The 27749-nt window shown below is 40.9% G+C and overlaps 5 protein-coding genes across 7 annotated transcripts in view; 1 reads left to right on the forward strand and 4 right to left on the reverse strand.

The window, feature by feature from the left end:
• Positions 1–249: 249 nt before the first annotated feature.
• Positions 250–8926, reverse strand: amt (aminomethyltransferase). The gene is made up of 9 exons (XM_054608423.1): positions 8694–8926; positions 6031–6198; positions 5709–5789; positions 4538–4669; positions 4369–4447; positions 3724–3869; positions 3042–3222; positions 2557–2712; positions 250–1970 (listed from the first exon to the last, which is right to left on the reverse strand). The coding sequence occupies exons 1-9, from the start codon at positions 8817–8819 to the stop codon at positions 1795–1797; spliced, it is 1245 nt and encodes a 414-aa protein (XP_054464398.1). The 5' UTR covers positions 8820–8926; the 3' UTR covers positions 250–1794.
• A 1757-nt stretch (positions 8927–10683) lies between these two features.
• On the forward strand, positions 10684–13020 carry si:dkey-20d21.12 (uncharacterized protein LOC556245 homolog). The gene is given in 5 exon segments (XM_054608428.1): positions 10684–10765; positions 11127–11272; positions 11781–11803; positions 11806–11998; positions 12251–13020. Coding segments are annotated over 5 exon segments (504 nt in total). The 5' UTR covers positions 10684–10760; the 3' UTR covers positions 12388–13020.
• Positions 13021–13067: 47 nt separating this feature from the next.
• hyal3 (hyaluronidase 3) lies at positions 13068–22012 on the reverse strand. Of its 3 annotated transcripts, none has more exons than XM_054608419.1 (7): positions 21933–22012; positions 15405–15709; positions 14392–14824; positions 14041–14188; positions 13751–13877; positions 13547–13636; positions 13071–13450 (listed from the first exon to the last, which is right to left on the reverse strand). In XM_054608419.1, exons 2-7 carry the CDS (start codon positions 15675–15677, stop codon positions 13163–13165), a joined length of 1359 nt encoding a protein of 452 aa, XP_054464394.1. In that variant the 5' UTR covers positions 15678–15709; positions 21933–22012; the 3' UTR covers positions 13071–13162. The 3 variants fall into 3 exon arrangements, with proteins under 3 accessions (XP_054464397.1, XP_054464394.1, XP_054464396.1); XM_054608421.1 differs by lacking the exon at positions 21933–22012 and adding an exon at positions 19694–19958; XM_054608422.1 differs by lacking the exon at positions 13547–13636 and having other exon boundaries at positions 13068–13450.
• LOC129099378 (N-alpha-acetyltransferase 80) lies at positions 15684–23599 on the reverse strand. The gene is made up of 4 exons (XM_054608603.1): positions 23582–23599; positions 21929–22011; positions 17011–17801; positions 15684–15709 (listed from the first exon to the last, which is right to left on the reverse strand). Exons 1-4 carry the CDS (start codon positions 23597–23599, stop codon positions 15684–15686), a joined length of 918 nt encoding a protein of 305 aa, XP_054464578.1.
• prkar2aa (protein kinase, cAMP-dependent, regulatory, type II, alpha A) overlaps positions 22646–27749 on the reverse strand; it is a 38362-nt gene continuing 33258 nt past the window's right edge. Inside the window, exons 6-11 of the mRNA XM_054608424.1 lie at positions 27169–27310; positions 26517–26618; positions 25978–26052; positions 25792–25857; positions 25132–25270; positions 22646–24007 (exon numbers count right to left, since the gene is read on the reverse strand). Coding sequence (XP_054464399.1) covers positions 23883–24007; positions 25132–25270; positions 25792–25857; positions 25978–26052; positions 26517–26618; positions 27169–27310 — 649 coding nt within the window. The 3' untranslated portion in view covers positions 22646–23882. The remainder of the gene's footprint in view (positions 24008–25131; positions 25271–25791; positions 25858–25977; positions 26053–26516; positions 26619–27168; positions 27311–27749) is intronic.

Here is a 27749-nt window from a genome sequence, read left to right on the forward strand (position 1 = left end):
GATAACAATAATAACAAATAAAGTTTTAATCAGAACACTGACATTAGGTCAGAATTTTCAGCCTTTTTATCCATGTATTGCTCTACCCATACAAGCCACAATTTGATCTTTGGGAAAGTAAAATTGTGAAACAAATTTCTAGAAACTGAGGGCCATAATCCTGTTCCATATGCAGACTAACTGAACACAGCAATGTGAAGAAGTGTCTTGTAATAAAAAATGAATCTTATTTTCAAATCAGAGTCCATTTCAGTAGAAAATGACAGCGGGTCACGAGAAAATTAAAATGAAATTGTCTTTAATAAGAAGAAGATATTTTCTATTCAAAGAAACAATGTTATTCAAAATGTTTACATGAAAATTCAATTAAGTATTAAAATCAACAGTGACGCAAAAAGTGCGCCTTAAAGACAGAGATGACAAAACTGAACATATAAATCAGTAGTGTTATTTTTATGTTAAGTATGTTATTATTTTTGACAAAATAATACATTCAGAGCTCCACAGAAAGTCCAAAGACAATGAAATTACATTTCATCAAGACCAGACAGAACACACAATCACAATAAACACATTTTCAAGTTATGATATCATTGTGCCACATGTAGCGTAAACTTTTCTTTCAGGTTTTTTTCAGACATTGTCATAAAAAGTTTCCATTTGATGTTGAGGTTTGTGACCAAATCAACAGAGCAAACTTGAATTCTCTCAACATCCCTCCAAACAAGAACTCTGTGAGAACAAAAATGCAAATTTCACAAACTGAACTGGCACGTTTGTATTAATTTGCATATTTCAGATAGTTTTGTGTTGGAAGGATTATTATCTGACTGTTTAATCTCTGTTGATCAATCGGTTTACGACAATAACATCAATAGAAAGTTGACTGTGATTTGCTGCAGATATGCAATGATTTAACCTCAGAAGAACCATTTGGAATCTCTTAGTTTTGGTCCAGCGTTAACAAAGTTAATGATGTCATGTTATATTTAGCAAAACCTATATACTACAACAAAAAGTTAATTATTAATTGTGTTTAATGGATCCACGCAGCTTCACCTGTTCTGTTCTTACTGAACACGCAGTACGTTTAATCAGTTTAACCTGCTGTCCACTTATAAAACATTAATCGTGTTAACAGAGCATCTAAGCCCTTCACATCTTACATACATTCTCTGACTCAACAATACTGCTTGTAGTTCATTTCCATATGTGAAGCCGTGTTACTGGATGATGTCTTTTTTGAAAACACGCATGTATCATACTAGCTGTTTGTAGACAGCCTGCTGTTGGAAATGTCCTGCACAGTCTTTTTATTACATGTTAAGTCCTGTTGTCCTCAAACCAGCTGTCAGTTTATACTGTGGAACTGAACATTGCAATCTCTGCTTTAGTGTCTCAAAGGCAAACTATTATGCATTTAATGTGCTACACAATGAAAGTGTCTGATCACATCACCAGCACACCTACTGTATCGTATAATAGTTTAGCATTTTTGGATTATATCCTCTCAGAGGACTCATCGATGAAGAAGTTCAGTCTTACACTGGTGTTGCATTGCTGGAGGTAAACGGAAGGGGACAGCATTGGTGAATATGGGACAGAGTGCAGGAATGGTCCAGAGTGTGTGTGTGTGTGCGTGTGCGTGTGCGTGTGTGTGTGTGTGTGTGTGTGTGTGTGTGTGTGTGTGTGTGTGTGTGTGTGTGTGTGTGTGTGTGTGTGTGTGTGTGTGTGTGTGTGTGTGTGTGTGTGTGTGTGTGTGTGTGTGTGTGTGTGTGTGTGTGTGTGTGTCCCCTATCCAGAATAGTAGTTGGTGGGGACGAAGGGCATCTTGCTGACGATGGCCGGCACTGCTTTTTTCCTGACCTCAACCTGGATGGCTGTTCCGTTTTTTGTGAATGCTGCATCCACGTAACCCATGGCAACATTCTTTTTGAGGCAGGGAGACGGGCAGCCGCTGGTCACTTCACCTAAAGAAAACAGCAGAAAAAGGTCATACTTTGATAATTTGAGTCTGAATCCATTTCTAGCCACATCCTTAGACAATTTTACATTGGTCCTCCTCTCTGGTTCAGCCTGAGCAGCCCACTGATTTGTTAATCTACTCAATCTGTGGCTGCTTCCACATTACCTCATTTCACTATTTCATTCATTCCACCACATGTGAAAATATCTTACAAAAAATGAATACTGGAATTTAGAATACATTACATTGATCTGGTACGTTCTGTATGATGTCAAACTAAACTGAAAATTTAAAATCCAATTTGAATAAATGAAAGAGACAACGTTTAGAAATTGAAATTGCGACCCCCAGTGGTAGCACCATAAAGAATTCTACACAATGTGGCTTTAATATTGACTCTTGTTTGTGTCAGTGCTGTGTGTTATTTTAAAACAACTTATTACTTGAGGTTTAAACTAATTACTGTTAATTATATTTTACGTTTACTCAAGCAGAGATTTCCTTCCATTGGTGGTACTGCACTTTTAATTGGAACACAGGGGTACCCAACTCCCTCATGTTAACCACTTCCACCATGTTTGCTTTCTGACCTATGACCTTTCCATCAGGGCTGAGTATGGGTGTGTGTTGTCTGACGGGGGGGCCGGTGGACACCAGGCCGACTCTCTTCCTGGCCGTCTTGGCTTTGATCTGAGGAACAATGATGTCAGCACCGGGGAAATCCTTGTTCTGACGCCGACGCTTTCCTGCGTGTGAGAAGACAAAGAGTGAAAAAACACAAAAGACTGCACTGTATATTTAAAGCTTAAGGAAAGTGCTAAATGCTCCACTATGTTCACCAGCTAGTCGCTAACTGTGTCTCTGCCGTTTGGTGTTGAGCAGGTAGTGTACAGAGGGTTTTTAGGGACTCTTCACTGAATGTGAACGGGAAATCTCATGTAACTGTCTGCTTTAAAAAAAGAGTCCAGATATAGATGAAAGGATTGACATGTTTTATAATCACTGGTTCCCCCACAGCCTTCTGGTTACACAAAACAATTAATTTAAATAAAAAAACATTTTGTAATGATCTTACCTATGGTCCATACTAGGGTGCCCTCCACAGGCGTGGTGGTCTCATCGATGTCATTTCCATAGAGACAAAGCCCCGCCTCCAGACGTAGACTGTCCCTGGCGCCCAAACCGCACAGCTTCACCTCACTGTTAGCCAGCAGCTTCTCCGTCAGCTCCACCACTCTGGAGGGAGGGACAGAGATCTGGAACACAGAGACACAGACATATTGTAGAGATGGGTCTCCATCCAGAGTTTTAACTGAAAAACAGCATGTTATGGCATCAATATTTTAATAAAAACACAAGTCTGCTGTTGGGGGAGAAAGTATTTTACCATTAAAGAGACCTAAAAATGTTCATGGAATAAAAACACAGAGTGAGTCAAATGAGTCTTGGCACTGAGGGAAAGATGAGTTATGTGAAGACATAGAGAGACCCGCCACATCCATCCTGACCTCTACAGAGGTACAGCAGAGTGGGCCAATGAGAGTGAAAAAAAGATAGATCCATGTAGTAAAGCATTAATCTGCAATCAGGCTGCAGGTTCTATTTCAAGAGTTTTAACAAATGAATTATCATGATGATAAATGAGCACACTGCAATCACTGAGTGCACTTTTATAGTTAAGGCCACTGCCAGAAAAACATATTTCAAAAAGAAAATAAAAGTGTAGGAAGGAAGGAAGCAAACAGGGAGATGCTGACCTCCACCCCGTCTTCTCCGGTATATCCACAGCGAGTCACCCTGCAGCCAGGAATACCAAACACAGTGGCCAAGGCGGAGGTCATAAAGGTCAGCTTAGTGAGGTCCTCCTTTAGCCCCTCCTGCAGCACCTGAGCCATGGAAGGACCTGACAACACACAACACAACTGATAAACTATCTAATACACTAAGGCATGGAGAGTCCTACACAGAGGCGGCCAAATAGCCAGAAAAATAAAATATCAATTAACAAAAGATTCAGTGTGGGGCAAAGAAAGCGACTGAGACTATACGACAAAAACTGTGAAGAGAGGAGTTAGATAGAACTAAAAGTAAGATAGAGGAAAATCTCAAAGAAGTAAGTGTAATTTGGTCATTGAATCATTATGACATTATTCAATTTTTTTAAGTACAGTTATAAAGGTCCAGGATTATTAAGCATGTAAAGTTTGGCAGTTGGCGCCACCTCCTGACAGTAATATGAACCATTATCGAGAGAGATGGCTAAAGTGAGCTCTCCTGAATAGTGAAGGGAGGATAAAAAAAAAAAACTGGGCAGAATGAAAAGAATGATGGGCTGACATGCAGGAGGAAGAAGACAGAATAGGGGACAGAGGAAAGGTTTAAAGTAAGGAAGAATATTTCACCTTGCAGAGCGATCAGCGCTTCATCGAGGAACTCCAGATCCACATCAAAACCTGCAGCTTTGAACTCTGCCAGTCTGGCCTATAGGCAAAACGCACGGTAGACACTTTGAATCAGTCTACCACACTCACAACCTGTCTGCCTGACTACATATTCTCTGTGTGCTGTTACCTTCATATGAGCCGAGTCCTTGTCGGCACAGCCAGCGTTGGAGACGACGTAGAGGTAGCCCTGGTCTGTCTTTGTCACAATGAGGTCATCAATAATCCCTCCTTTCTCAGTGGTGAGGAGGGACAACGTACCCTGGAGGGGTGAGAGGAAAGGTGAGTGGGTGAATGTGTTATCTATACAAGGCCCTGTTCACAATAAAAGTGGCTTAGATAATCCAATCATAGGGATTTCTTTTCTTAAATTGGCACTATTAATTAAATTAACCAAGACGTGGGAAATTATACCAAACTGTGTTATAATTCAGACAATATTTCCTCATATTACCATTCTCATCAGCTTCTGTTCCATGAAGCCTTATTCTGAGCTGTCCTGACCTTGTTTACTAAAATCTTCTTGTCGCAGAACACCCAACAACTTTGGGATATATTTTCTCCTGGATTTCATCCGTAACCAGTTCAAACAAAGCTAGGTATGTTGGGTGAAAATTGGAATTAATTCAAAAGTGGGCAACTCTTAATATATGTGTGAATGCATCTCAGATCCATTCAGGATGAACCAGGGATCTGAGAAGCAAAAGGAGTCAACAAGTGACACTTAGACTGCAGTCAGACAGCAGTCCCATGAGGCAGGCCCTTTTTACCTTTGTATATGTTTTAGTCAATGTCATAGAATTATTTCTTATCACATGTACAGTTTCTTCCTTTAAAGCAGCCATATTCACCGACGCTGCAGTTCCCCTCAGCTCAAAGGCGCTTTTAAGAGCATTTTGGCTAAATGTGTTGGTCTTCGGTTTGTGACTTTACTGTTTTGTTTCATTCTCATGCTTTCATCAACCTTGTTTCACGATGCAGCGAGCCGCTGTTTTCAGCTATAAAAAACACCCATTGTACACTATCTGCTCAGCACCACAGCAAACAGCTAGAGAGCTAGATATTTCTGTCAAGAGTTGGTGCGGACCAAAGTACAGCCACAGGGAGAGTTACACTAAACGTATATTCATCAGGTGGCCAGAAACACTCCAAATGAATGCTAATGTATCTGCTGAATGTATACATCTCCACCGGTACAAACAGGTTAACCACATGCCAACTTAAAAGGTGATCATGTGTCTTTATAAGTGGACAAATAATCAGTTATTGTAGGTTCGACATGAAACAATCTGTAATCTCACTTGGTTGTCCTTGAGTTCTGCAATATCTGCAACTACGAGAGACTCCATGAACTTCACCCTGTCTTTGCCGTGGACTTTGGTCTGACAGGAAAAAAAGCAAAAGGATATATTTAAACACAGCAATGGTACATTTTCTTTTTCTGGTGGGTAGCTTCATTGATTAAAACAAATCTAACTGACAAAGTGCCGTTTCTTACCATGATGATGTGTAATCTATGAACGTGATATGTGAGTTTGTATATGTATATATGTCTATATCTGTTTACCTAGGTTCAGGAGTGTACTGTAAGTATTTGTATGTGTTCGTTGACTCTGATCTCACCTGAAGCATGTGGCTGACATCAAAGATGGAGCAGTGCTCTCTGGTGTGCATGTGTGAAGCGATGTGACTGTCTTTGTATTGAACAGGCATACTCCAGCCTGCAAACTCCACCATCTTTCCCCCCTGCTCCCTGTGGAAGTCAAACAGCGGAGTCTTCTTCAAGGCAGCCTGCGGAAAATTAAACGCTATACTGAGTGAACCAAAAAAAGAAACATATGGAATACAGTAGGCACATTTTGATGTATTTATTTTAATACTAAATGGAATCAGTAATGCATCTAAAGTAGGCTACAATTAGGAGTTTTTAAATATCTGTACAATGTTTAAATCGTATATACCAGTGAGTGTTTCTAAAAATAAGATTATTTTAGTAATTAATTGTTGTTTGGTATTTTTAAATGATGGGTTAGGGTTAGTCATATTGTCGTATTGCATCCCATTCCAAAGAGGAAGCATTGACTTGTCAAATAGTAGCATGACAGGTCAACTGTTTCTACGCCCCCACGTTCTGTTCTCTCTGCCCTGACCTCTGACCTACGAACCAGCCAGTGAGGGAGTGTTTATCAGCACAGCGGCAGAAGTGCATTATGGGGAAGAGTGTATCGGCACTTTACATAACACTCAAATGTTGTTGTTTTTTACTAAACTGTTCAAGTCCAAAGTCAGCTGTTAATTTGAATGAACAAAGGAGAGCTGGATGTTCCTGGTTGTTCTGGTTGTCACACACCTACCTTTAATGAACTATAGATTACAGCTCGCCACATGGTTTGGAGTCAGACTTTAGTCCTTTCAACCCTTTTGCAACACTCAAAGATAACAGATATACAATAAATAACTCATACTTATTTATTGTGTGACATGTTACTAAACATTTCATTCATAACCTCCTCAGTGAGGGCAGGAGGGAAATGAATGAATACATTGCTGAATGACTGAATGTACGATTCTGTGTAAAGTCACAGTTCAAAGCCCCGATTTAGTGAGCAGACAGCGCTGACAGCAGAGTCAGTCACTCGTGGTTTTAATAAAAATCCTGTTGTGCAGCTCAGCTCAGTGAAGCAGACGGGGAGGGGGGGGATGGCAGTCTGCTGGGACAGATGCACATTATGTCTGCATGAACTCACCGCTGCTGTGACTCTGATGTCAGTGTTGTAATGCAGTGACACTAAAGGAGTGATCTGTAAATGCTCTAACATCCACAAACATCACATGTATCACAAAAACTTAATAATACAAACTCAATTTCAAATAAGATGCAGGAAAATAAAAGTCTGGCATAAAGCATTCATATTAAACCTACTACTGAGAACCAGAAACACTGCACATCTCTACCACCTTCATAAGACACAACCTTATGACCTCATAGTAAAACATGCAGCATGCACACCCTGCACCACTGTGTCCAATATAATAATGTAAGATATATATAAGATAATATAAGAAAATATAAGATAATATAAGATCATATAAGATAATATAAGATCAAATATAAGATATAAGATAATATAAGAAAATATAAGATCATATAAGATCATATAAGAAAATATAACATATAGAAAATATAAGATAATATAAGATAAGTAATATAAGATCATATAAGAAAATATAAGATAATATAAGATAATATAAGAAAATATAAGAAAATATAAGATATATAAGAAAATATAAGATAATATAAGAAATATAAGAAAATATAAGAAAATATAAGATAAAGATATAAGAAAATATAAGATAATATAAGAAAATATAAGATAATATAAGATAAGATAATATAAGAAAATATAAGATCATATAAGATAATATATAAGATCATATAAGATAATATAAGAAAATATAAGAAAATATAAGAAAATATAAGAAAAGAAAATATAAGATAATATAAGAAAATATAAGATAATATAAGAAAATATAAGATAATATAAGAAAAAACAAGAAAATATAAGAAAATATAAGATCATATAAGAAAATATAAGATAATATAAGATAATATAAGAAAATATAAGATAATATAAGATAATATAAGATAATATAAGAAAATATAAGATAATATAAGAAAATATAAGATCATATAAGAAAATATAAGATAATATAAGATAATATAAGATAAAGAAAATATAAGAAAATATAAGATAAAGAAAATATAAGAAAATATAAGATAATATAAGAAAATATAAGAAAAAATATAAGATAATATAAGAAAATATAAGAAAATATAAGATAATATAAGAATAAGATATATAAGATAATATAAGAAAATATAAGAAAATATAAGATAACATAAGAAAATATAAGATAAATATAAGATCAATATAAGATAATATAAGAAAATATAAGATAATAAAGATAACATAAGAAAATATAAGATAATATAAGAAAATATAAGATAATAAGATAATATAAGATAATATAAGAAAATATAAGAAAATATAAGATAATATAAGAAAATATAAGAAAATAAGAAAATATAAGAAATATAAGAAAATATAAGAAAATATAAGATCAATATAAGAAAATATAAGAAAATACAAGATAACATATAGAAAATATAAGATAATATAAGAAAATATAAGAAAACATAAGAAAATATAAGATAATATAAGATATTATAAGGAATGCAGGAGCACTTTGGATGCATGTTAATGAGACATTAACTCTTCACTTACATCCCCGCTGGACGCCTGTCTCTTCCCCGCACAGCCCGCAGCAGCCCCCCGCAGCAGCCCGTCCCTGGAGCCCCGCAGCCTGGAGCCGGAGCCCCGCACAGCGACCATCATCCGAGCCCACATCATGCCTCCTGCGTCCCGGCTGCTCTCTGAACTCTCCCGACTCTCACTGAACTCCTGCTCCTGTTCTGGCAAAAACACACGCAACAGCAGCGACTGGAGGAAGCAGCAAAGACTTGTGGGAAATGTAGTTGATGAGTCCGACCTGCAGGAGTTCAAAGTTTGATGACTCCTTCATCTTATCAGACACCTGGGATAATAAAGAGATAGTGATTGGTTTGAGGAGTAGGACTCTTGGTTATGACTGCAGTTATTAATGTGTCATGTATTTTTATTTTAATATCATTGTTGTGAAGGGATGTGATATCCATCTAGTTACACAACATTCTCCTTCTGAGCGCAGTGGTCAGGGATGGAAAACACAGCAAACTGCCAACTAAACAATACTTTATTTTTCCAACACTATTGCTAATTAATAGCGTTAAAAAATGCACATATTTTTGCACACTTGTTGCCTTCAATCCAAAGTGAGCGGTGAAAGGAACCATGATGAAGGGTTTTACATGGCTTGAGCCTCAGACTGCAGGCCTCTCCATGTATTGCTGTGCACACTTTACACCATTAAGCTTTCTTGTTTAATATTAAAGCAGGTAGTATCAGATCATACTGATACTGAGCATAATCTATAATAATGAGCAAAATCTGTACAATTATGCTCATTGTACAGATTTCATTTACACATTTTATCTTCATAAAGTGGAAATGACACGTCTAAGAGTTGTATTATTCCAATTGCCATTTTCATATTTACATCCTATGGAAATCACGACATTAATTCTGAGTTTTTGTGTTTGTGTTTATCCGTTTGTACCCCATCATGCCCTCCATCCAGATCATTGAGTCATCTGGGTAACTAATAATACCCCCATTCCTGCTGCTATTTTAGTCCTGGACGGCCAGCAGGGTCGGGCCTGTGAGTGAGTGTGTTTGGGGGGGGAATAGGGCTGAGACTTACTCTCTCTCTCTCTCTACATGTCTCTAGCTTGCTCTACCTCTCTAACGGGGCAGCTAAATCAGAACTTAGTAGGAGGGGGGCACTAGGGCGTCCTACAGTTGCTCAGTGACACACACACACACACACACACACACACACACACACACACACACACACACACACACACACACACACACACACACACACACACACTCACACACACACACACACATACTCATGAAGGGCAGGACACTGAGGCAAAACCTGGAGGTTCCCTTTTGCTTTCATACAATTCTGAGTTAATTTGAGTTCATCTGGATTCCTTTGGTCACCGTGTGGCTCCTGGATAACCTTTGTGGATATTCAGTGTATCCGGTTGCTGCTCCTGTGGGTGCAAACACATGTTTTGGTAAACGGGTGTCTGAGTGTGAGGAGACTGGATGAACGAGAAGAACGACAGCCTGACAAGAACAAACAAGCAGACATAAAACCCAACACAGCTCTCATTACTGGAGTCAGACGGTAAGTGGGAGGAGAAGAGCAGTGTTCTCTAGACCTATCTTATCCCAAAACACTGATCTGGTTTGGTTTCACAGTGTCTTGAGCACAGTTAATCATCCACTCATTTATTCAGTTAGTCATTAGATAGGACCGTGCTGTACTTTGGTCCTTGATTCAAATTCCAGCAACATTGTGCCTTTATGGGTTTGACCACCAGCTCTATTAATAGGTCTGATAAATCAGCGTTTGTTTTGTCTTCAAATAGAAACCAAGTTGGTCTGTTTTGTTGCCCTCTCACATGATACGAATGACTGCTCTATTTTTATTTGAATATCCTTAATTCTTTCCATCTTTTCTCTTCTACTTTCAGAACCAACCCATCATATTCTCACCTCTTGCAATTAACAACATGGTATTTGAGATTAAGATGACATGAAACTCGTTCAAAATAGAACAAACAAGCAAATGAATGCAGACATAAAGCATCTGCATGAGCTGCCGCTGTGTTTCTTATGAAGTAAGCAAGTAGTTTTTAGACACAATGGCTTCAAATTAAATAAAGCACTAACATCAAAATAATGTTATTTTGTGTAGCTGACATTCCAATAATAACTTTAATAACTTTCCCAACAATATCAAAAGCCAGTTAAGTTATTCTGAGACCAATTCCCTCATACACCATTTTAGTGGATGTTTTAATTTTGTTTTTTTAAGGTGTTGCCTCTCACGGCCTTTGGACTCTAACACTGTGGAAAGCTGCATGGAACACGTTAGGAAGATTAAATAGCATCCAGATATATTCCCTGTGTAGGAGGTGTTGACTAGTGGAGGGCCATCTTGAGCCTTCTGGCAGTCTTACCATCTGTCCGTCCCTCAAGAGGAGGCGAGATGTCGAGGCCTCCGTCCTCCCAGACTACCCCTACGTCGTACAGGGTCAGCGACAGAGACCTCACCGAGATCGAGCTACATTCTGTGGATTCTATCAACGATCTCCACCGAACACACCCCGAACTCAGCCACAAAGGTACACACACACACACACACCCTGAACCCAGCCGAAAAGGTATACACACACACACCTTAAGCGGCCACAGAGGTTCACATAGACACCCCAAATGCAGCACCCTAAACCCAGCCGAAAAGGTATACACACACACCCTGAATGCAGCCACAAAAGTACACACACACACACCATGAACCCAGCCACAAACACACACACACACCCTGAATGCAGCCACAAAGATAGACACTCTAAACACAAACACAAAGGCACACACACACACACCTGAAGCGGCCACAAAGGTGCACTACACACACACCCTGAATGCAGCCAATGCAACCACATAAAGTACACACACAGACCCTCGAATGCAGCCACAAATGGAAAACACATGAACGCAGCCACATAGGTACACACACACAAACCTTGAATGCAGCCACAAAATACACACCCAAAAAGGCGTCAACACACACTTGGAACCAGCTTTAAAAGTACAAACACACTGTTGTTGGTCTGCTGTCTATGATTTCAGGGATAAGGCCTCCCGTCCCGCCTACTCCCCCTCCTCAAATGGGAATCTCTACACAATTGACATGACAACTGTCAATCAAAGAGGCCGTCCGGTCAGCAGCAAATGGCAGAGTCGTCTCCAGGATATGCTCACACCCAGCTCATCACATGCCTACGCCATGGGCTGTGCTATCATCACTCTGCTTCTGATCACAGTGTTACTCATCTTCTACTTTTTGGGTGAGAAACAATATTCATTCATTTGCATCTGTTTCTCCCGATACATCCTGGATATTTTGTCTTTCCTGGATCTATGAATTGCATTTCATCCAGTTTGTTTCTACAAATATCTTTGCATTAATATCGTTATTCGAAATTTCCCACTTAAATTTCTACCTCAAGCTATGTAATGTAATCATTAGGTTTTAGAAAAAAATAACATGTGAATCTGACCCTAGATAGATAAGTGACAGTATGGCTTTCTGCCTCCAGTCCAGCAGGGCGGCGCAGTCCGGATGCTGACGGAGGCAGTAAAGGAGAAAGAGGCAGCAGCCAGGCAGCTGTCACAGCTGATCCAGGAACTGCAGGCACTGAGACACAACCTGACAGCCCTGAGAGGAGAGACATGATGTGCCCAGAAGATGTTATCTGTGTGAACTGGTATCTGATGAAAACATTTAAAGTTTCTGAAAACATTTCCCCTCTCTCCTGCTCTGGTAACTGTATGAAAAGGAGTATATCTCATAACATTACCTTCAATTATACACAAGTTCTTAGCAAACTGATGATTCAGTGTTATTGTTACTGTGTCACACAGAGCTGTCTCTAGTGCATGCTGTCAGTCAGACGTTGTTACTGAGAGAGTAACACGTGTAGCAACACAGTGAAAACGTAGTGGACTGACAAAAAGTCAAACTCTTCAGCTCTTTTTTTATTTAGACAAGGTTACGTTGATGACTCCAACCACTGATTTTAGCACATGATCCAAAATATGTAACTGCCATTTACTTAACAGTCCATAAAATGTGTGTAATTATATCGTAATTATTACAAATCTTTTTTCAGTTTTTCTGATTTTTCTCAGAGAATCACATCTTTTAAAAGGAGCAGAAAGAGTTTAAACTGAATTCCGCCCACATTGTATTTCTACATTTAGTTGTTTCCCGCTGCAGAAAGTGCACAGCAGTTAAAACGAGTAAAAAAGTAAAAACAATTCAGAGAAAATAAATGATTTGCTGTTGGAGAATGTTAAATAAATAATACATTTTTATGCATATTTTTGTATTATGGATTTGTTTTGTAAAATTAACGAAAATCAAACACAATTCTGGAATCTTTTTGTTTTAATAGATTTTTACATAACGATGTTACTTTAGTGACTGCACCTTGTTAGAAAAGTCCAGGTCATTTTCTCTTTTGTCTGTTTCCGTGGTGACACTCCTGCCCGGTCCAGCCCGGGTAGCACTCACACATGAAATTGTTGTGAAAATGTTTGCCGTTGAATGAGCCAGTGAGGACGTTGGTTTTCTTAGAGTCAGAGGTCATCGCTGGACTTGAGGTCAGGCGTTGTCTGGCGCAGCGGCCATTGCCGTTGCAAAGTTGGAGGCTGCAGCGCTTCATGTCAGAACTCAGTGATTGGACGAAGGGACCCAGGACAGTGTGTACGTAGTCCCTGAGAAGGCTGCACTGATGCTGGGGGTTGGGAAAAGGGGAGAGGGTTACACACAAACATACACACACACACACACACATACACACATCAATAACATTCTTTCACACATTACTGACCTTGGATTTAGCAAATTTCAGCTCTCCCCACAACACCACGCCAGCAGCTCCAAGCGCCGCACTCTCCCCTAATGTGTGCACCAGGTCTGTCTGCACACACACACACACACACACACACACACACACACACACACACACAAACACTCACAACTGGTACGTGTTTACATGAGTGTGCTTAATTTTATGAGATGAAAAGAATCCCACCTTATCAAGAAAAGTGAGAGAGTGTGTGAACGCTAGCCTGGCATAGGGAAGGACTGGTATGGCTTGTGTAGTATTGTTGCCATGGTGCCAAACTGACGCCACCCTCAAAGCCTCCAGCAGTCTGTGTCTGAGTAAAGAAGGAATGAAGAATGTGAAACAGTAACTCCTCCTTCTCCTGAGTGCAGAGCATTTAGTCGACAGTAGCTTTCATAGAGGTTAAGGCTGTTTCTATGGCCGGAGCGGTTTGATGCGGTTGAACATTTCCTCATGTTTTTCTCAGTTTTGTGTACCTGACCATCAGAGCTGCGTCTGTGGATCCTGCCAGGCTTTGCGGCAGGTAGACGCTGGGATAGAGAGCAGTGGACTGACGCCAGAGCCAGGACAGACGGTCATTTTGGTCTTCGGTCCCCGCCTGGCAGCGTCCGGTGTAGCTTTTATCTGACCACACATGTGAAACAAGAAAAGACACAGGTTCACTTTTTATCATCCGTTATAACCAACTTAAACTCTATGTTCAGGAACTGCAAAAAAAAGTGTTTATTTTGTTAATATCTTTAGGTCAAAACTTAAAAGAGATATGTAGACAGAATGTCAGGACCCGTCAACCAAACTGCTCAACACACACTCTGTGTTTGTCCTACCTGTCTTCTTCTTCTTATTTAAGCAGGCAGGAAAACCATAAAACCCCCAGAGTCCTTTGGGATGAACTCTGACCGCCGACTTCAGTGTCTCCTCCATGAACCTTCGAGCGCTCTCCTCAAACTTTCGCCTTGCCAACGCAGTCGTTTCCGTCTCTGACAAATCTGGTCTCTCCTGTCTCACCAGTAGCTTGGACTGCCTCTGGTACTCCATCTTGGTTCCAAAGTTTCTCTCCCACAACGGCCACCACTCCTCCCAGTCGATAACCGCTAAACCGCTGAAGTTTGGCTGCAGCAAACCGGACATCTGCGTCATTGCGAGAGAGAGGTGAGCTGAGAGGTCGCTGAGCTGTGGTAGCCCTCCGTTTACCCTACTGCCGTCTGGTGAGAGGTATGGGTATTTCCCCAGGTGGTCACGGTAGAAGATGGTCATTTCCTGGTTTAAAGGGGACATATGCTCATTTTCAGGTTTAAACTTATAGTTTGAGTTTCTCCTAGGACATGTTTATATGCTTAATGTCCTAAACCCCTTTTCCCTGTCTGTCTTAATATACCTAATATCACCCTCTGTCTGAAACGCTCCATTTTAACGCCCGTCTCTTTAAGGCTCCCTCCCGAAAACAACCAGTCTGCTCTGATTGGCTGGCGGGAAAAATGTGGCGCCACCTTTGCAAAGGTAGTTCTCACGCCTTGGGTGGAGATACGCATCCAGTAGCTAAAAAGCGTGATCAATTTTACTGGGTTACTGGAAACCCATGTGACAGGAAATATTGTTTGTTAACACGTAGGCCATAATACATATAGAAGGGCGTAACTCATTAGGCTGTGTGTTTGTCCATTGTTGTGGAGTTCTTCTCCAATTGCCCAAAAGTGAATGAAAGCAGCTTCATAGGATTGTTGTGACCAATGCATAACCAAGTTTCTGAAATATACATATACATATATACACATATATACATACATACACACGGGGATCAGTAAAAAATGAATCCCATTGGTGACTCTGGCTCAGTCACCTGTCCATGGAAGCGTTGCTGTCTGTTCTCCACGATATCAAAGTGGCCGAGGTCCAGACTGACGTTGTAGCGTCTGTGACAGTCTTCCGTGGGAATGTTCCACACCACAGCGAAGGGCCGGTCCTGCAGGATGAGACCACCTGCAGCCACGGCCGGCTGGGCGGCGCGAGGGAGGACAACCCCACGGGTGGAGGGTGGTGACCGAGAGGTGCAGGAGAGGGGAGAAACGAGGAGGGGGAGGAGGAAGGGGAGGGAGAGGTGAGACAGAACCATGGCTGCTCACCCACTGACCAGTCCTGTCCTTCCTGACAGAGAGAAACAAGTTCTTAATGAACACAAACTGTTGGAAAATCAAATATACACATTTACAAACATTGAAATAGCAGATAGAAGGTTAGCTGTGATCCCAGATCATTCTTACACTCTGTAAGCTTTTATTTCAATATTAAAATCCCGAAAAAACAAAGACAAATAAATATGTTTTAAAAAAGGCCTTTATTCCCCGAATTATTTTTAAATTAAAAGCTTTACAAGAATAGTTTTATCAATATAAAACAGGTCTTAAAAACTTTAAGAGTACAGCTATCTGGCACTTAAAGAAGGCACATTCTAAACAGACATTACAGTGTCATCATTTGATAGCAGCAGATGTAGACTGGATTTGGGGAATATTTCCCAATAGCAAAGCTGCTCAAAGGGCAAAAGTGTTTTTTTATTTTTCTAAATTTCCTTTACTGAGCTTTCACGGTTAACAAAACACTTAAATTAAGTAGGATTCATTATTTAAACTACTCTAAAAACCCTATTTGTATCCATCCAGTATCCATCAATATGAAAATATTGTTCATTTGAAAAAGTGTAACTGCTGGAAAGAGGAAGTTTCCTTCTTCACCAAACAGTTTCAAACTCAGCACGACATCATTCTGCACAGTGAAGCCAAAACATAAAAGTGAAGTAACAGTAAGCAGAACACATTTTAAATGGGTGGGGAACAATTCGCAATTTGCTGAAGTAAGTGAAGTTCCACTCGTTTTGCACTCTGGGTCTGATTTTCTGAGCTCTGGAGGACATTTCTACTTGAATCACTGCTTCATTGGGGATAACGCGGCCCGGGACAGAACCAGGCGCTGCACAGCAAGAACACTCAATTCAGCTTAATGTAAACTAGTTCTCTGGCAGTAAAAACAAGGCTCGAGTGTATCCAAACTGATTTCTTTTTGCATTTGTGACATTTCTGACTCTCTCTTATGTTTTTCACACTCCGTCTGTCCTCCATTATTCGTTTTCTGTGCGTCTGAGGGACCATGATGGTACATGTGCTTATATGTTGGTATGTATGTTTCTGTCTTTTGATGTGTGGACACATAGAATGCGAGTGTTCGAGTTCTCCAGTTTATCTGGCTGTGTCCTTTTCAAATGTCTTTGTGCATCCAATAGATGGGAACTCCTCTGGCGTCTCTGTAGGGAGTTTCATTTAGAGTCTGTACTACAGGCTTCACTGCAGGCTGAGGAGGAGGGGGTGGAGGAGGAGGAGGAGGGATGGAAGCGGGTGGTGGAGGAGGGGGTGGTGGGATGGATGGAGGTGGTGGAGGAGGAGAGGGTGGGATGGAAGGAGGTGGTGGAGGAGGAGGAGGTGGTGGAGGGGGAGGATGTAAACTAGAAGGTGGAGGTGACCCCACAACACAAGCACCCCCTTGTGGTACGTGAGCATTAATCTTAGTCGGTGTTTGTGTCCGTAGAGTCGCCTCTCCTTCTTCCCCCTCCATTCTGGAGAACTTCAAAAGCGTCTCCATGGGAACAAACGCCGCCATGGCGCCTGCGTTCTGCACGGGCACGGACAGCACGTAGCCGAGGTGAGAGTAGAAGTGCTGCTTATCGTGGGTCGTCAAGCACATGCGCTTGAACCCTCTGCCTCTGGCGTAGCGCTCGGTCTCCTCCATCAGAGTCCGGCCGTAGCCCTTCCCTCGCTCCGCGGCGGACACCACCACCGACTCCACGAACAGGCTGCTGCTGTGACCTACGACCCGGGACAGCCGGGCGTGGCCGATCAGCCGCTCCGTCTCTCTGTGGCCACGCAGGAGAACCAGGCAGATGGGGAACTCTGGACAGGACTTCTGGAGGGAGTGAACCCGGGCGGCCTGGCTCCTCCGCCACTCAGAGTTGACCAGGTCCGCACAGGCCACCAGCAGGTCCGGACGGCGGTGGATCGGAACCGCACAGATCTGCTCTGGTTGTTCGGAGTCAGTGTGCAGCTTCTCTTTAACTGCTCCATCCAATGTTGGGATCCCGCTGACTTTCTCAACATGTTGTTTCAGGTGGTCTGATGTTGGGACGGGGTGCAGGTCGACGCCCAGCTCACCATCGGTCTCCGGTTTGGAAATCGTTGACGTTAATGACCTGTGGCGATCAGGATTTAACTAAAGTCAGCTCAGTGTAAAATAGAGATGTTAAAATGAGTTTTGAACATGCGGCTCCTCAACTCTGTGGTTAGTCTGGTCACAGTCTGAGCCAGGAGGAGGTCTGGAGGAGGGCTGATCAAAGATGAGTGTCCGTATAGCGTGTTTATCTTTTAGTTGAACATCTCTGAACTGAAAGCCAAGTGAAAAAATGCTATATGTGCGCTCAGCCTAACATGACATCATTTCTGTGATAAATCTGACAGATAAACTAAACTTTCATCGTCTAGAAACCAGCACCCTCGGATCCGATGTGTAACCACTGAGTGTCCTGACAGGTCTGTAGCTCAGTCCTTCTGTAAGAGGAGACACATGAGGATACAACTAGAGTGTTGATCTCCATCTAATCTCTGTCTGTGCTCCCTGTTTCCACTGCAACCTTTTACTGCCCTCTTGTTTCTGTTAAAGACTGCTAGGGTGTTGGGAGTTGTGTGCCTTGCTCATGAAGGGGTCAGTCTTCAGGAGTGAGTCATTCATTTCCATGCAGGTCTGGTTAGATGACAGAGGGACCTTCACGTCACCATGCAATTGAGCTCTGAAGAAGAGCAACTATTCATTTCATTACTGAATAATCGGAGGATTCATTTACTAATCGACATTTTTAAATTGCTTGTTTTGTCCGGCCAACAGTAACAAACCGACACGTATTCAGTCCAACATTGTTTAAGACAAAGATCCAATGGATTCTAGGCTGTCCTCTTTTTAAGAAAATGTACTTAAATGATCATTCTAAACACTTGTTTGACCCAAGGTCACGACTTACAGAGGACTTTAGCTTCTTTGCATGCAGATGTGTGAGTGGACATGCATTCCTCTGTCTGTGTGTGTTGATTCATTAATGTCGACCTACATCTTCTATCTGCTGTTAACCACAGGATGACTAGTTTCAACATGAAGTCACACCTCCCATCCAAACAGAAACAAATGTCTCACACTGCAAGTTTCAACAGTGCGCATGTGAACGTGACATGTACCTTCAAATTCAGCCTCAGCAGAATGAATTGATGACTGATCACATTGATGATCACAGATATGATTGCTTCCAATCCCCCCTCATTAATATAAACTGTAGTCATCCATCATTTGATTTCTGCTGTAGCCGGCTGCACAGCTCCAGCTTGCTGTCCACAATTGTAGTTGCAACAGGTGGATGCTGACATGTTGACCAGGTGCCTGATTTACTAATAAAAATTGGAATTTTCTGTACTTTTTTTCCCGGTAATTCTATGATAAACACATGTAGCAGAGAGGAAATGATGTTAAAAAGGGAAGCCGTTCTTATACATGAGTGGTGAACGTAACATACTGTGTCCCTCACCTCTTTTTAAACGTATTTGAGATGTGTAATTGAGCTTCGTCTCATCAGTCATCATAATGGGGAAGTATTCGAGGTTAACACATAGTAGCAGCTTCTTGAGAAAGATGTTCCTGAATGCAGTGAGAACATCCATAAAGTGAACTATTTCTGTATTCAGGCGAATCCGTGTCTTATTGACGCTTATATTCTTTTTTTAGTACATTAAAACGTTCCCCACAAGTGATGATGCTATCATACGTCGCAAAGGTGCCAATAACTCCGTTTAAGATTACAATTCTTCTTGTTTTTTTCACACGTCTGAAACTCTAACAGGTCTTAAAAACACGTAAATAAGCAGAAGCACAGAGTTGAGCTCATCAGTGAAAAAACACTGAGCAGTTTCTCTGTTTTCAGTCTGTAAATCCTCAAAGAAAGAAAACAATACTAATCTAAATTGTTGCCTGGGATTCATTTTAGTATTGCAGAAATAAAAACAAAGTAAAAACCCATTAACAATTAAAAAACTACTAACTCACCAAGAGAGAAGAGCTGAAGCCAAACGCCTGACTGTGGAACAGCTTTATGAGCTTGGTACTGCCCACTACTGAAAACGACATTCTTCCCCAACATTCACCTAAAAAGGCCTGTAGATAAGGTGGAACAGGAAACTGACAGCTGACATATTATCACAAAGATCGCGATAACGGCTCGACCTCAATAACTCCACAGAATGCATTTCCTCTGAGATGATGTGATCGTTGTTAATATGAGACTTGGGATTAACTGGTTACAGCAGCAGGATCTCACTTCTCATTTATAGGTTTTTAGAGTATTTCTAAGAAGGGTTTACAAGCAGAATGTGTCGCTCCAAGCCAGCAGCTAAATGGAATTCAGCCATCATTAATTGCATTATTTACAGTACACCTGTGCTTTCGTTCTAAGGTGACAGGTCAACACGTCTACAGTGAAAAAACCTTTTGAGCTTCTACTGCACGTAAGGCTTTTGGACTAATTCTACTTTAATATTATGGTATTTCCAATCTATGTACTTTATGTTGTGGTAGGTACATTCATATTAGTTTGTTGCTCTTATTGTATTCGTATTAGTTTGTTGCTCTTATTGTATTCATATTAGTTTGTTGCACTTATTGTATTCGTAGTAATTTACTTCTGCACTATACTTTTGCTCTGGTTTATGCTCTTAGATGCTTGTTTAAGAAAGGAGATGCACTTATGACTTCTGGTGACTAGTAGTTCTCTTGAATACCTATGTTGAATACACTTCCTGTAAGTCGCTTTGGATGAAAGCGTCTGCTACATGACTGTAATGTAATGTAATGTACATGTAAATGTAATGTAAATGTAATGTAAATGTAATGTAATTGTAATGTAATGTAATGTACATGTAATGTAATGTACATGTAAATGACTGTAATGTAATGTACATGTAATGTACATGTAAATGACTAATGTAATGTAAATGTAATATACATGTAAAGTAATGTAAATGTAATGTACATGTAAAGTAATGTAAATGTAATGTACATGTAAATGTAATTGTAATGTAATGTAATATACATGTAAAGTAATGTAAATTGCAAATTTCCCCACTGCGGGACTAATAAAGGATTATCTTATGTAATGTACATGTAATTGTAATGTACATGTAAATGTAATATACATGTAAAGTAATGTAAATGTAATGTACATGTAAAGTAATGTAAATGTATTGTAATGTACATGTAATTGTAATGTACATGTAAAGTAATGTAAATGTAATTGTAATGTACATGTTTATGTAATGTACATGTAATGTAATGTACTGTAATGTAGCTCCCCCTTCTGGAGGATGCCTCTAATTACCTCTAATGCCCCAAGCATGCTGTAACCTCTTAAATTGACTTCATTAGAGGTAATTAGATAATTAAAGGTAATTGGAGGCCTGAAGCCTGGAGGTTTATCTCCAGTCAGCTCTGACTGGGCCTCTGAGGGCCGGACGTCTTTCCCGGTGACCCCCCCCTCTGTGACGGTCACACATAAACGTGAACACATGAATAAGCACGCAGTCACACAGAGTGTTTACTGTCTGATAACTGCACCGCAGCGTGTCTGAGCGGAACGTCAGTGTTGTTAATAGTTCAGCTTATAAGGTCACTGCTGCGGTGGCGCGGTGCATTGTGGGAACATGGCGGCCGCGGCCACGCCTCTACTGTCTGACGTGTGTTTCTTCAGTTAAAGATGGAATATTTCTAGTGGATGACATTGTAATTGGATGTTGTTTGAAGGAACTGAGGATGTGAGACGTTTAGTTACAACGTAAAGCTCCTAAAACTGTCATTAAACGCTCCAAAGATGAAATGCATCAGGAGAGTAATCGCCTTCCCTTCCGCCTTCGCTAAAATACATTTCAAAGATGAAATGCATCAAGAGAGTAATCGCCTTCGCTAAAATACATTTCAAAGATGAATGTTTAAAGCATAATCCCTTTTTCTTAACCCTTTTCTTTCAAAGCAGTGACTAAATATTCTGCATGCATAACATTTATATGTTTTGTAGTAAAAAATAAACGGGATATCATTCATCCGTTTGCTCTTGGTGCAGCAAATGATCTTTGACTGCCGTAAACGTGCCCTGACGCCTCCACGTCCATGTAAGGAAAGACTACAACCTGAGAGTTAGAACTCATGGCTGCATGCACGCCGGCTCGTTGTCTTACTCTTAGCTTTGCATGCAGTCTGTCAGTATCAGTGTCCATCGTTCTGGTTCGTTACCTACATCTTAGGTGATCTGGTCGGCTGGTTGTCTGCTCCTCGGTCGGCGTCACTTCCTCCGCCTCACAGCTCACGTCTGCCCCCTGCGGACGGGAGGGCTATTACAAGCACTATATAATAATACATTTATGTTGTGAGGTTAGGTGTGATTTATTACAAGACACAATCATTATCAAACTTCTGTTAAAATACTGCTATTTAACAGAAAGTGATTCACCTCTGTAGCTGGTTTATAAGGTAAGATAATCCTTTATTAATCCCACAGTGGGGACATTTGCAGGATACAGCAGCAGAGATGATAGTGCAAACAAGAAAAACCAAGATCAAAACAAGTCTTATAAATAAGTAAATAAGTAATCGCACAGTGAAGAATAATAAATAAGTAAAAAAACAACTTAAAAATCCACAATAACTAAAATAAACCATATAAACAGACAGAATACTGTTATTATTGCACAGTGGATTGCATCGTTATAACATAAATCTACAGTAATTACTGCTTGAGTGGCTGGTTTGGCCGGTAGTTGCAAAAAATGTGAAATCGAGAAGAAGTGTCCTTGAGAAGAATGTGCAAACAAAATGAAACTGCATCTAAAACACTTTTCAGTTGTGTTCAACAGACCCTCACCAACTCACTTCCACACAACTAACAGGATATTCAACAAGTTTCAGAAGAAATTCAACAGAGGCAAGACTTTTAACAAAATTTTTGCTTTATTTTTTTTCATTTTTTATAATCCAGGACAACTCATTCAAGGATAATCAAGGAGAAATAAGCACTAACGTTTTTTGTTATAATTTTTTTTCTGTTTTTACATTTCGTCAGAGATGGTTGGTGAATTTCATCATAATTGGTCAAAGTAAAACAAAAAATAATAAATGAATATATAATAACAATACATTAATAATTAATTCAATACAATGAAGTGTGGCATCAATGATAGAATAACAATGGCCCAGAAAACGTAGGGTTTTTATTGTTTTCACTGCTTCTTCTGTGGTACTGCAATTATCACCAGCACTAACTCAACTCAATCAACAACAGTAGAGGAAGAAATGGAGCGCACTCACAAAGTTCTGCACCTCGGCCTCCCAAAGAGGAAACACTTTTTTTTTTTTTTTTATAGTTAAATAATATTTTATCAAAGCTCTTTTTTTGCATTTTGATTAATTTTCCTTTTCAGAGATTTTAAAAGTTTCTTGTCTCCATTTTACCACAATATGTCCGTTTTTGCAAGTGTGGTTGCCTATATGTTTTTTGAGCATATGTATCTGTACCTGTGTGTGTGTGTGTGTGTGTGTGTGTGTGTGTGTGTGTGTGTGTGTGTGTGTGTGTGTGTGTGTGTTGATGTGTCCTTTGCTGAGGCTTGTTGGAACAACTTTGTTTAAGTTGTGTGTAAGCTCATGTGAATACAAAGCCTGCACATGTGAAGCATGTGTGTGTTCTGTCCTTACACTGCGTCACCTGTATTTAGGTCATTGCAGCAAAGATATTCATACTGAGAGGTTTGAGCTGGCTCAAGCAATGAGGTGTGTGGCCTGTAGCTTGCTCTGTGTGTGCGTGTTTGTGTGTCCCTGTGAGCCAATAATGAGTGTGTTGAACTAGTATGTGCACGAGGATGAGCAGTGAAGTGGGCATCTCTCAGTACCTACATAGGTGTCATTATACATGTATATGTGTGTGTGTGTGTGGAGTGTGTGTGTGTGTGTATATGTGTGTGTGTGTGTGTGTGTGTGCGAGTGTCCATACTGTGTGGGGTTTTATGTACTTGTAGCCAAGAACAATTCCTCATTTGTTCTTACACTCTGTGTAAAGCTTATTATGAGTCTGTTTAGCCACTGCATGATATGAGAAAGGACAAATGACGGTGTGTGTGTGTGTGGTGTGTGTGTGTGTGTGTGTGTGTGTGTGTGTGTGTTTGTAATAGAAGGCACGGAGGGTGGTGTGGGAGGCTCAGTCTCTCAGGTCCATGCTGGAGCCGAACAGGGCCACCAGCTGCTCCTCATAGTGGGCGATGTTCCTCTTCATGATCTCCTTACAGGAACCCAGGAGGCGCTCAAACGCCTGAATGTCTATTACTGCACAGCGAGAGAGAGAGAGAGAGAGAGAGAGAGAGAGAGAGAGAGAGAGAGAGAGAGAGAGAGAGAGAGAGAGAGAGAGAGAGAGAGAGACAGAGAGAGGAGAGATGTTAGGTGTGCCTGTGTAGAGTCATTTGCATAAACACAGCCCAGTATCCGCTGGACAACACAGTAAAAAATGAATCTAACGGAGGTGTTTTTAGACGTCAAATCTTCAAACATGAACTAAAGCAGAAAGTTTAAATTTGTGCTTTGACATTTGTCAGAAACGGGTAGAAAGACATTCCTGGTCTCCTCTTAAATGTCCTTAAAGGACCTCAGAGGACCTTTGAAGTCCTGCTGATCTTCTCCAGCAGCAACAGAAGAGGGGAAATCATGAGAACAACAGACGGTATATGTTGCTGCAGTGCAGTGGAGCTGGTGACTGTTAGTACAGTAAAGAAGGTACGCTGAACTACAACACACACAGGTAAGTGAGTGCACTGACAGGAAGAGCGTGGGGAGAAAATAGGGGAGCAAAAAAGGGAGATGACTGACAATACATCTGCTATGAAAAAAATATCCTGTGTGAATAAACAAATAAAGCGGCACAATTAGCATTAAGCACATTTCACAACAGAGGGAATAGAGGTGACAGAAACACGAGCAGCTGTTTAAAACGCCGTGTTCATTTTCAAAAGTAAAGAGCTGCTCATCCACTGTAGAGCCGGAATTAGTGCATCCACTTTAGAGGGGAGACAATTACTGAACAACCTTTATTTAACAAAAAAATACAAGGTGACAACAGACGGGATGGAGAGCTAAATGACAATCGTGAATTAATCAAAACTCAAATGCCACTTGATATCTCATGACAAACTGCCTGTAACAGTGCAATTAGTCTGAAATGAATACTAGACGCTGCTGTAAGGTTGAGTGGTTTGTATAATGCTGATTAACTGAAAATGCATTTGATTAAAATCATATAAAATGTTCTTCAAATGCAGGCATCACATTCCCTCATATGAAACAAAAAGCTACTTTAAACACAAATCTGCCGTCACTATCATTTTCTTGTGAGCAGCATTAGCAAAGGATGCTGACAAATGTGTTAAAGGAGTGTGTCGGAGAGTTTTTTGTCTTACCCACACACTTGACATTGCCCACTGCGTAGGCTGAGGCGGCCCGGGGCTTGTTAGTGACCAAGGCCAGCTCCCCAAAGTAGTGCCCCCTGCTACAGCGCGTTAGCTCCACCTCCGCATTGTCTGCATGGCCTGCCTTCGTCTGCAGGGAAGAGAGGAGTGGATTAAAGGTCAGGAACCACTGAGTCTCCCTCTTCTTTCCCTCCCCCCCAGCGACAAGCACTCAGCAGCTGAGCCGTCCATTCTCATTCCCGCTGTCGCCGGGCAAAACCAGGAAACACGTTTGTGCTCGGGTGGTCTGACTGGGAAGTGAGGGTTGTCAGCACGCTCTGCACGCAAACTACTTGATGAGAGAAATACAACCAGGTTTTATATCAATGCATATTCCTGTACCAATAAACATATTTTTTAGAATATTTATCAGCCTAAGAGTGGTTTAATCTTTTCTCCCTTTTGTTTATGTATTCTGGCCTTTTTTTAACAATTGAATTATAGCTGAAGCGATGCTGCTGTAAATATGTTCAGTACAACCGGCAGAGGAAGAGTGACTATAAGGTCTCTGAGGGATACACAGTGAAATCAATTCACCCTAGCGGCATAAAGCATAAATCAAATTGCATGGAGAGTGTTGAAATGGAGAGATGAAGGAGAGGAGTATCTTACTTTACTCTTCATCATGATCTTGACCTCCCCAGATTCTACTATATAGAAGCAGTCAGCCTTGTCTCCCTGAGGACAAAGAAAGAAGAGTGTAAATACACTTAAAGGTGGTCATTTACTGTATTTGTACGTTGAAATCCGTAACATTTCACTGCTGTATGAAACCACACCAGCTTTTCTCAGTCACACCTGTGTGATGATGCGCTCCCCCTCAGGGAACTGCTTCGATCCTAAAACGTCCACAATCTTCATCCTCTCGTTTGCCTGCACCGAAAAAGAGGAGGGGAGACAGGAAGGTTGAGAGGAGGAAAACAATATGATGAACGTAGGGAGCAGAGAGAATCGTTTCATTGACTATGCAGGCAGATTACAGCCATGTAAACTCAGACTGGGTCATGTACCGTTTGTGCTTGGTGGTGTAAAAAATGGTCTGTGACAGTTCATCAGGCACAGTGTAGTTGAAGTGGCATGTATATCTACAAAAGTACATTTTAACTATCATCTAAACTAAATATACAGAATGTTATTGAGTGTAGAACTGAGCTTCTTCCTTTATAAACTGGCTGGTATCTCGCTGATAGTTAGATGTCTAGCTTCACAGGTGATGCTGTTGCCTCTGAAAAAGAGCCTGAGAAGGAGAAGGAGAAGGAGAAGGAGAAGGGGGAAAGCCAAAAACAACTGGAGCCAGTGAGAGGATTTTCTAACTGGCCTACAACCACTAAACTCACCTCCAGTGACTTGAGTAAGGGCACGGACTCGATGAAAGTCTCGTACACCCTCCTCTTCTTGGCATTGTTCTTCACAATGAGTCTACGAAACGTGGCCCGGTCCTAGGGGAAACAAACACCAGTCAACAAACACCTTCTGAAGGCAGATAGGTTCTCTCCATGTGGGGGAGACGGCTGCTGGTCCTCCTGCGCTCGGCCACAAGGGGGAGCTGCAGCATCACGAACCATCAGAGCAGAGCCGGCTCCATTCACAGATAACAGACTCCATTCTTAACATGAGCATCACAGCTCAATGAGCTGGAGTTGGTAACTGTGCTTAACCTGCTCACAATGCAGGGAGACAACTCCAGGGGAAAATGATTCAACACAGAGCTTCATAGATTCACCAAAGGGGACACTTGCTTTAGAAATTGACTGACGGAAGAAAATAAGAACAATTGGTACTGATTGACTGAATACACCTAGTTAGCAAAATGAGTCATTTATGATTTAATGACAATGAAAACAACCTCCAGGTAATTAGGCAGTTTAAATGTGTCACACTGGGGCGTTCTTACAGTATTTTACATCACCATCAGTTGGAGTGTCACCCATCGCATCAAAATCTACAAATGCTGTATATTTGCATGTTTGTCTATGTGTTTATTCTTACCAGTCCCCATAGCGCCCCCTCCTGGGTGGCTACGATGGTGGCGGCGCGTGGCGTGTTGTACATGAGTGCCAGCTCCCCGAAGCTGCCCTTATTGTCATACTGACCCACCGTTGTTCCCATTACCACTATGTCATACACCCCCCTGGAGACAGAGAGGAGAGGCAGACTGGGTTAGAGGAAGAGACAAACATAAAAACAGCAAACCGGGAACAAAAGCAGAGACATAAATCCTAAAGGGAACACAGAAAAATAAACTAGAAGGACTTTGATTTATGCAATTGAGTGAAACGAGGTGATCAGTGTTTTGTTTATTGACCTACTGACTGGTTTAAATAGACATCTAATTACAGCTTATCTGTGGCCTCTGGGCAGGACCCTGTGTTAGTTTGGCAGGGTGAGCACATTGTTGACCCTGTTTGTGTTGTGCACTCATGTGTATAAGTGTGTGCATATTTCTATTACAGCAGATGCTTTTCATACATTTGCAAATTGAGACAATATGTACAGAAGATCTGTGTACACTGTTTTTCATCTGCATTTACAGCATTAAACATGGTTTGTCATCATTGTTGTGCTTGTCT

This window comes from Anoplopoma fimbria, chromosome 12 (assembly GCF_027596085.1).
Source record: "Anoplopoma fimbria isolate UVic2021 breed Golden Eagle Sablefish chromosome 12, Afim_UVic_2022, whole genome shotgun sequence".
NCBI classification, from domain to species: Eukaryota; Metazoa; Chordata; class Actinopteri; order Perciformes; family Anoplopomatidae; genus Anoplopoma; species Anoplopoma fimbria.

Excerpts from the sequence above, each read along its gene's own strand:
- amt (XM_054608423.1), bottom strand. The coding sequence starts at position 8,819 with ATGATGTGGGCTCGGATGATGGTCGCTGTGCGGGGCTCCGGCTCCAGG. Across the intron at positions 3,870-4,368 it reads AGCGCTGATCGCTCTGCAAG|GTCCTTCCATGGCTCAGGTG; the intron begins GTGAAATATTCT and ends GTGTGTTGTCAG. Across the intron at positions 3,223-3,723 it reads CCGGAGAAGACGGGGTGGAG|ATCTCTGTCCCTCCCTCCAG; the intron begins GTCAGCATCTCC and ends TCTGTGTTCCAG.
- hyal3 (XM_054608419.1), bottom strand. The coding sequence starts at position 15,677 with ATGGTTCTGTCTCACCTCTCCCTCCCCTTCCTCCTCCCCCTCCTCGTT. Across the intron at positions 14,825-15,404 it reads AGCAACGCTTCCATGGACAG|GAAATGACCATCTTCTACCG; the intron begins GTGACTGAGCCA and ends CCTTTAAACCAG. Across the intron at positions 13,878-14,040 it reads GACGCAGCTCTGATGGTCAG|ACACAGACTGCTGGAGGCTT; the intron begins GTACACAAAACT and ends TTCTTTACTCAG.
- LOC129099378 (XM_054608603.1), bottom strand. Across the intron at positions 17,802-21,928 it reads CCAGATCACCTAAGATGTAG|GTCATTAACGTCAACGATTT; the intron begins GTAACGAACCAG and ends TGATCGCCACAG. Across the intron at positions 15,710-17,010 it reads TCCTCCACCACCTCCTTCCA|GAAGGACAGGACTGGTCAGT; the intron begins TCCCACCCTCTC and ends TCTCTCTGTCAG.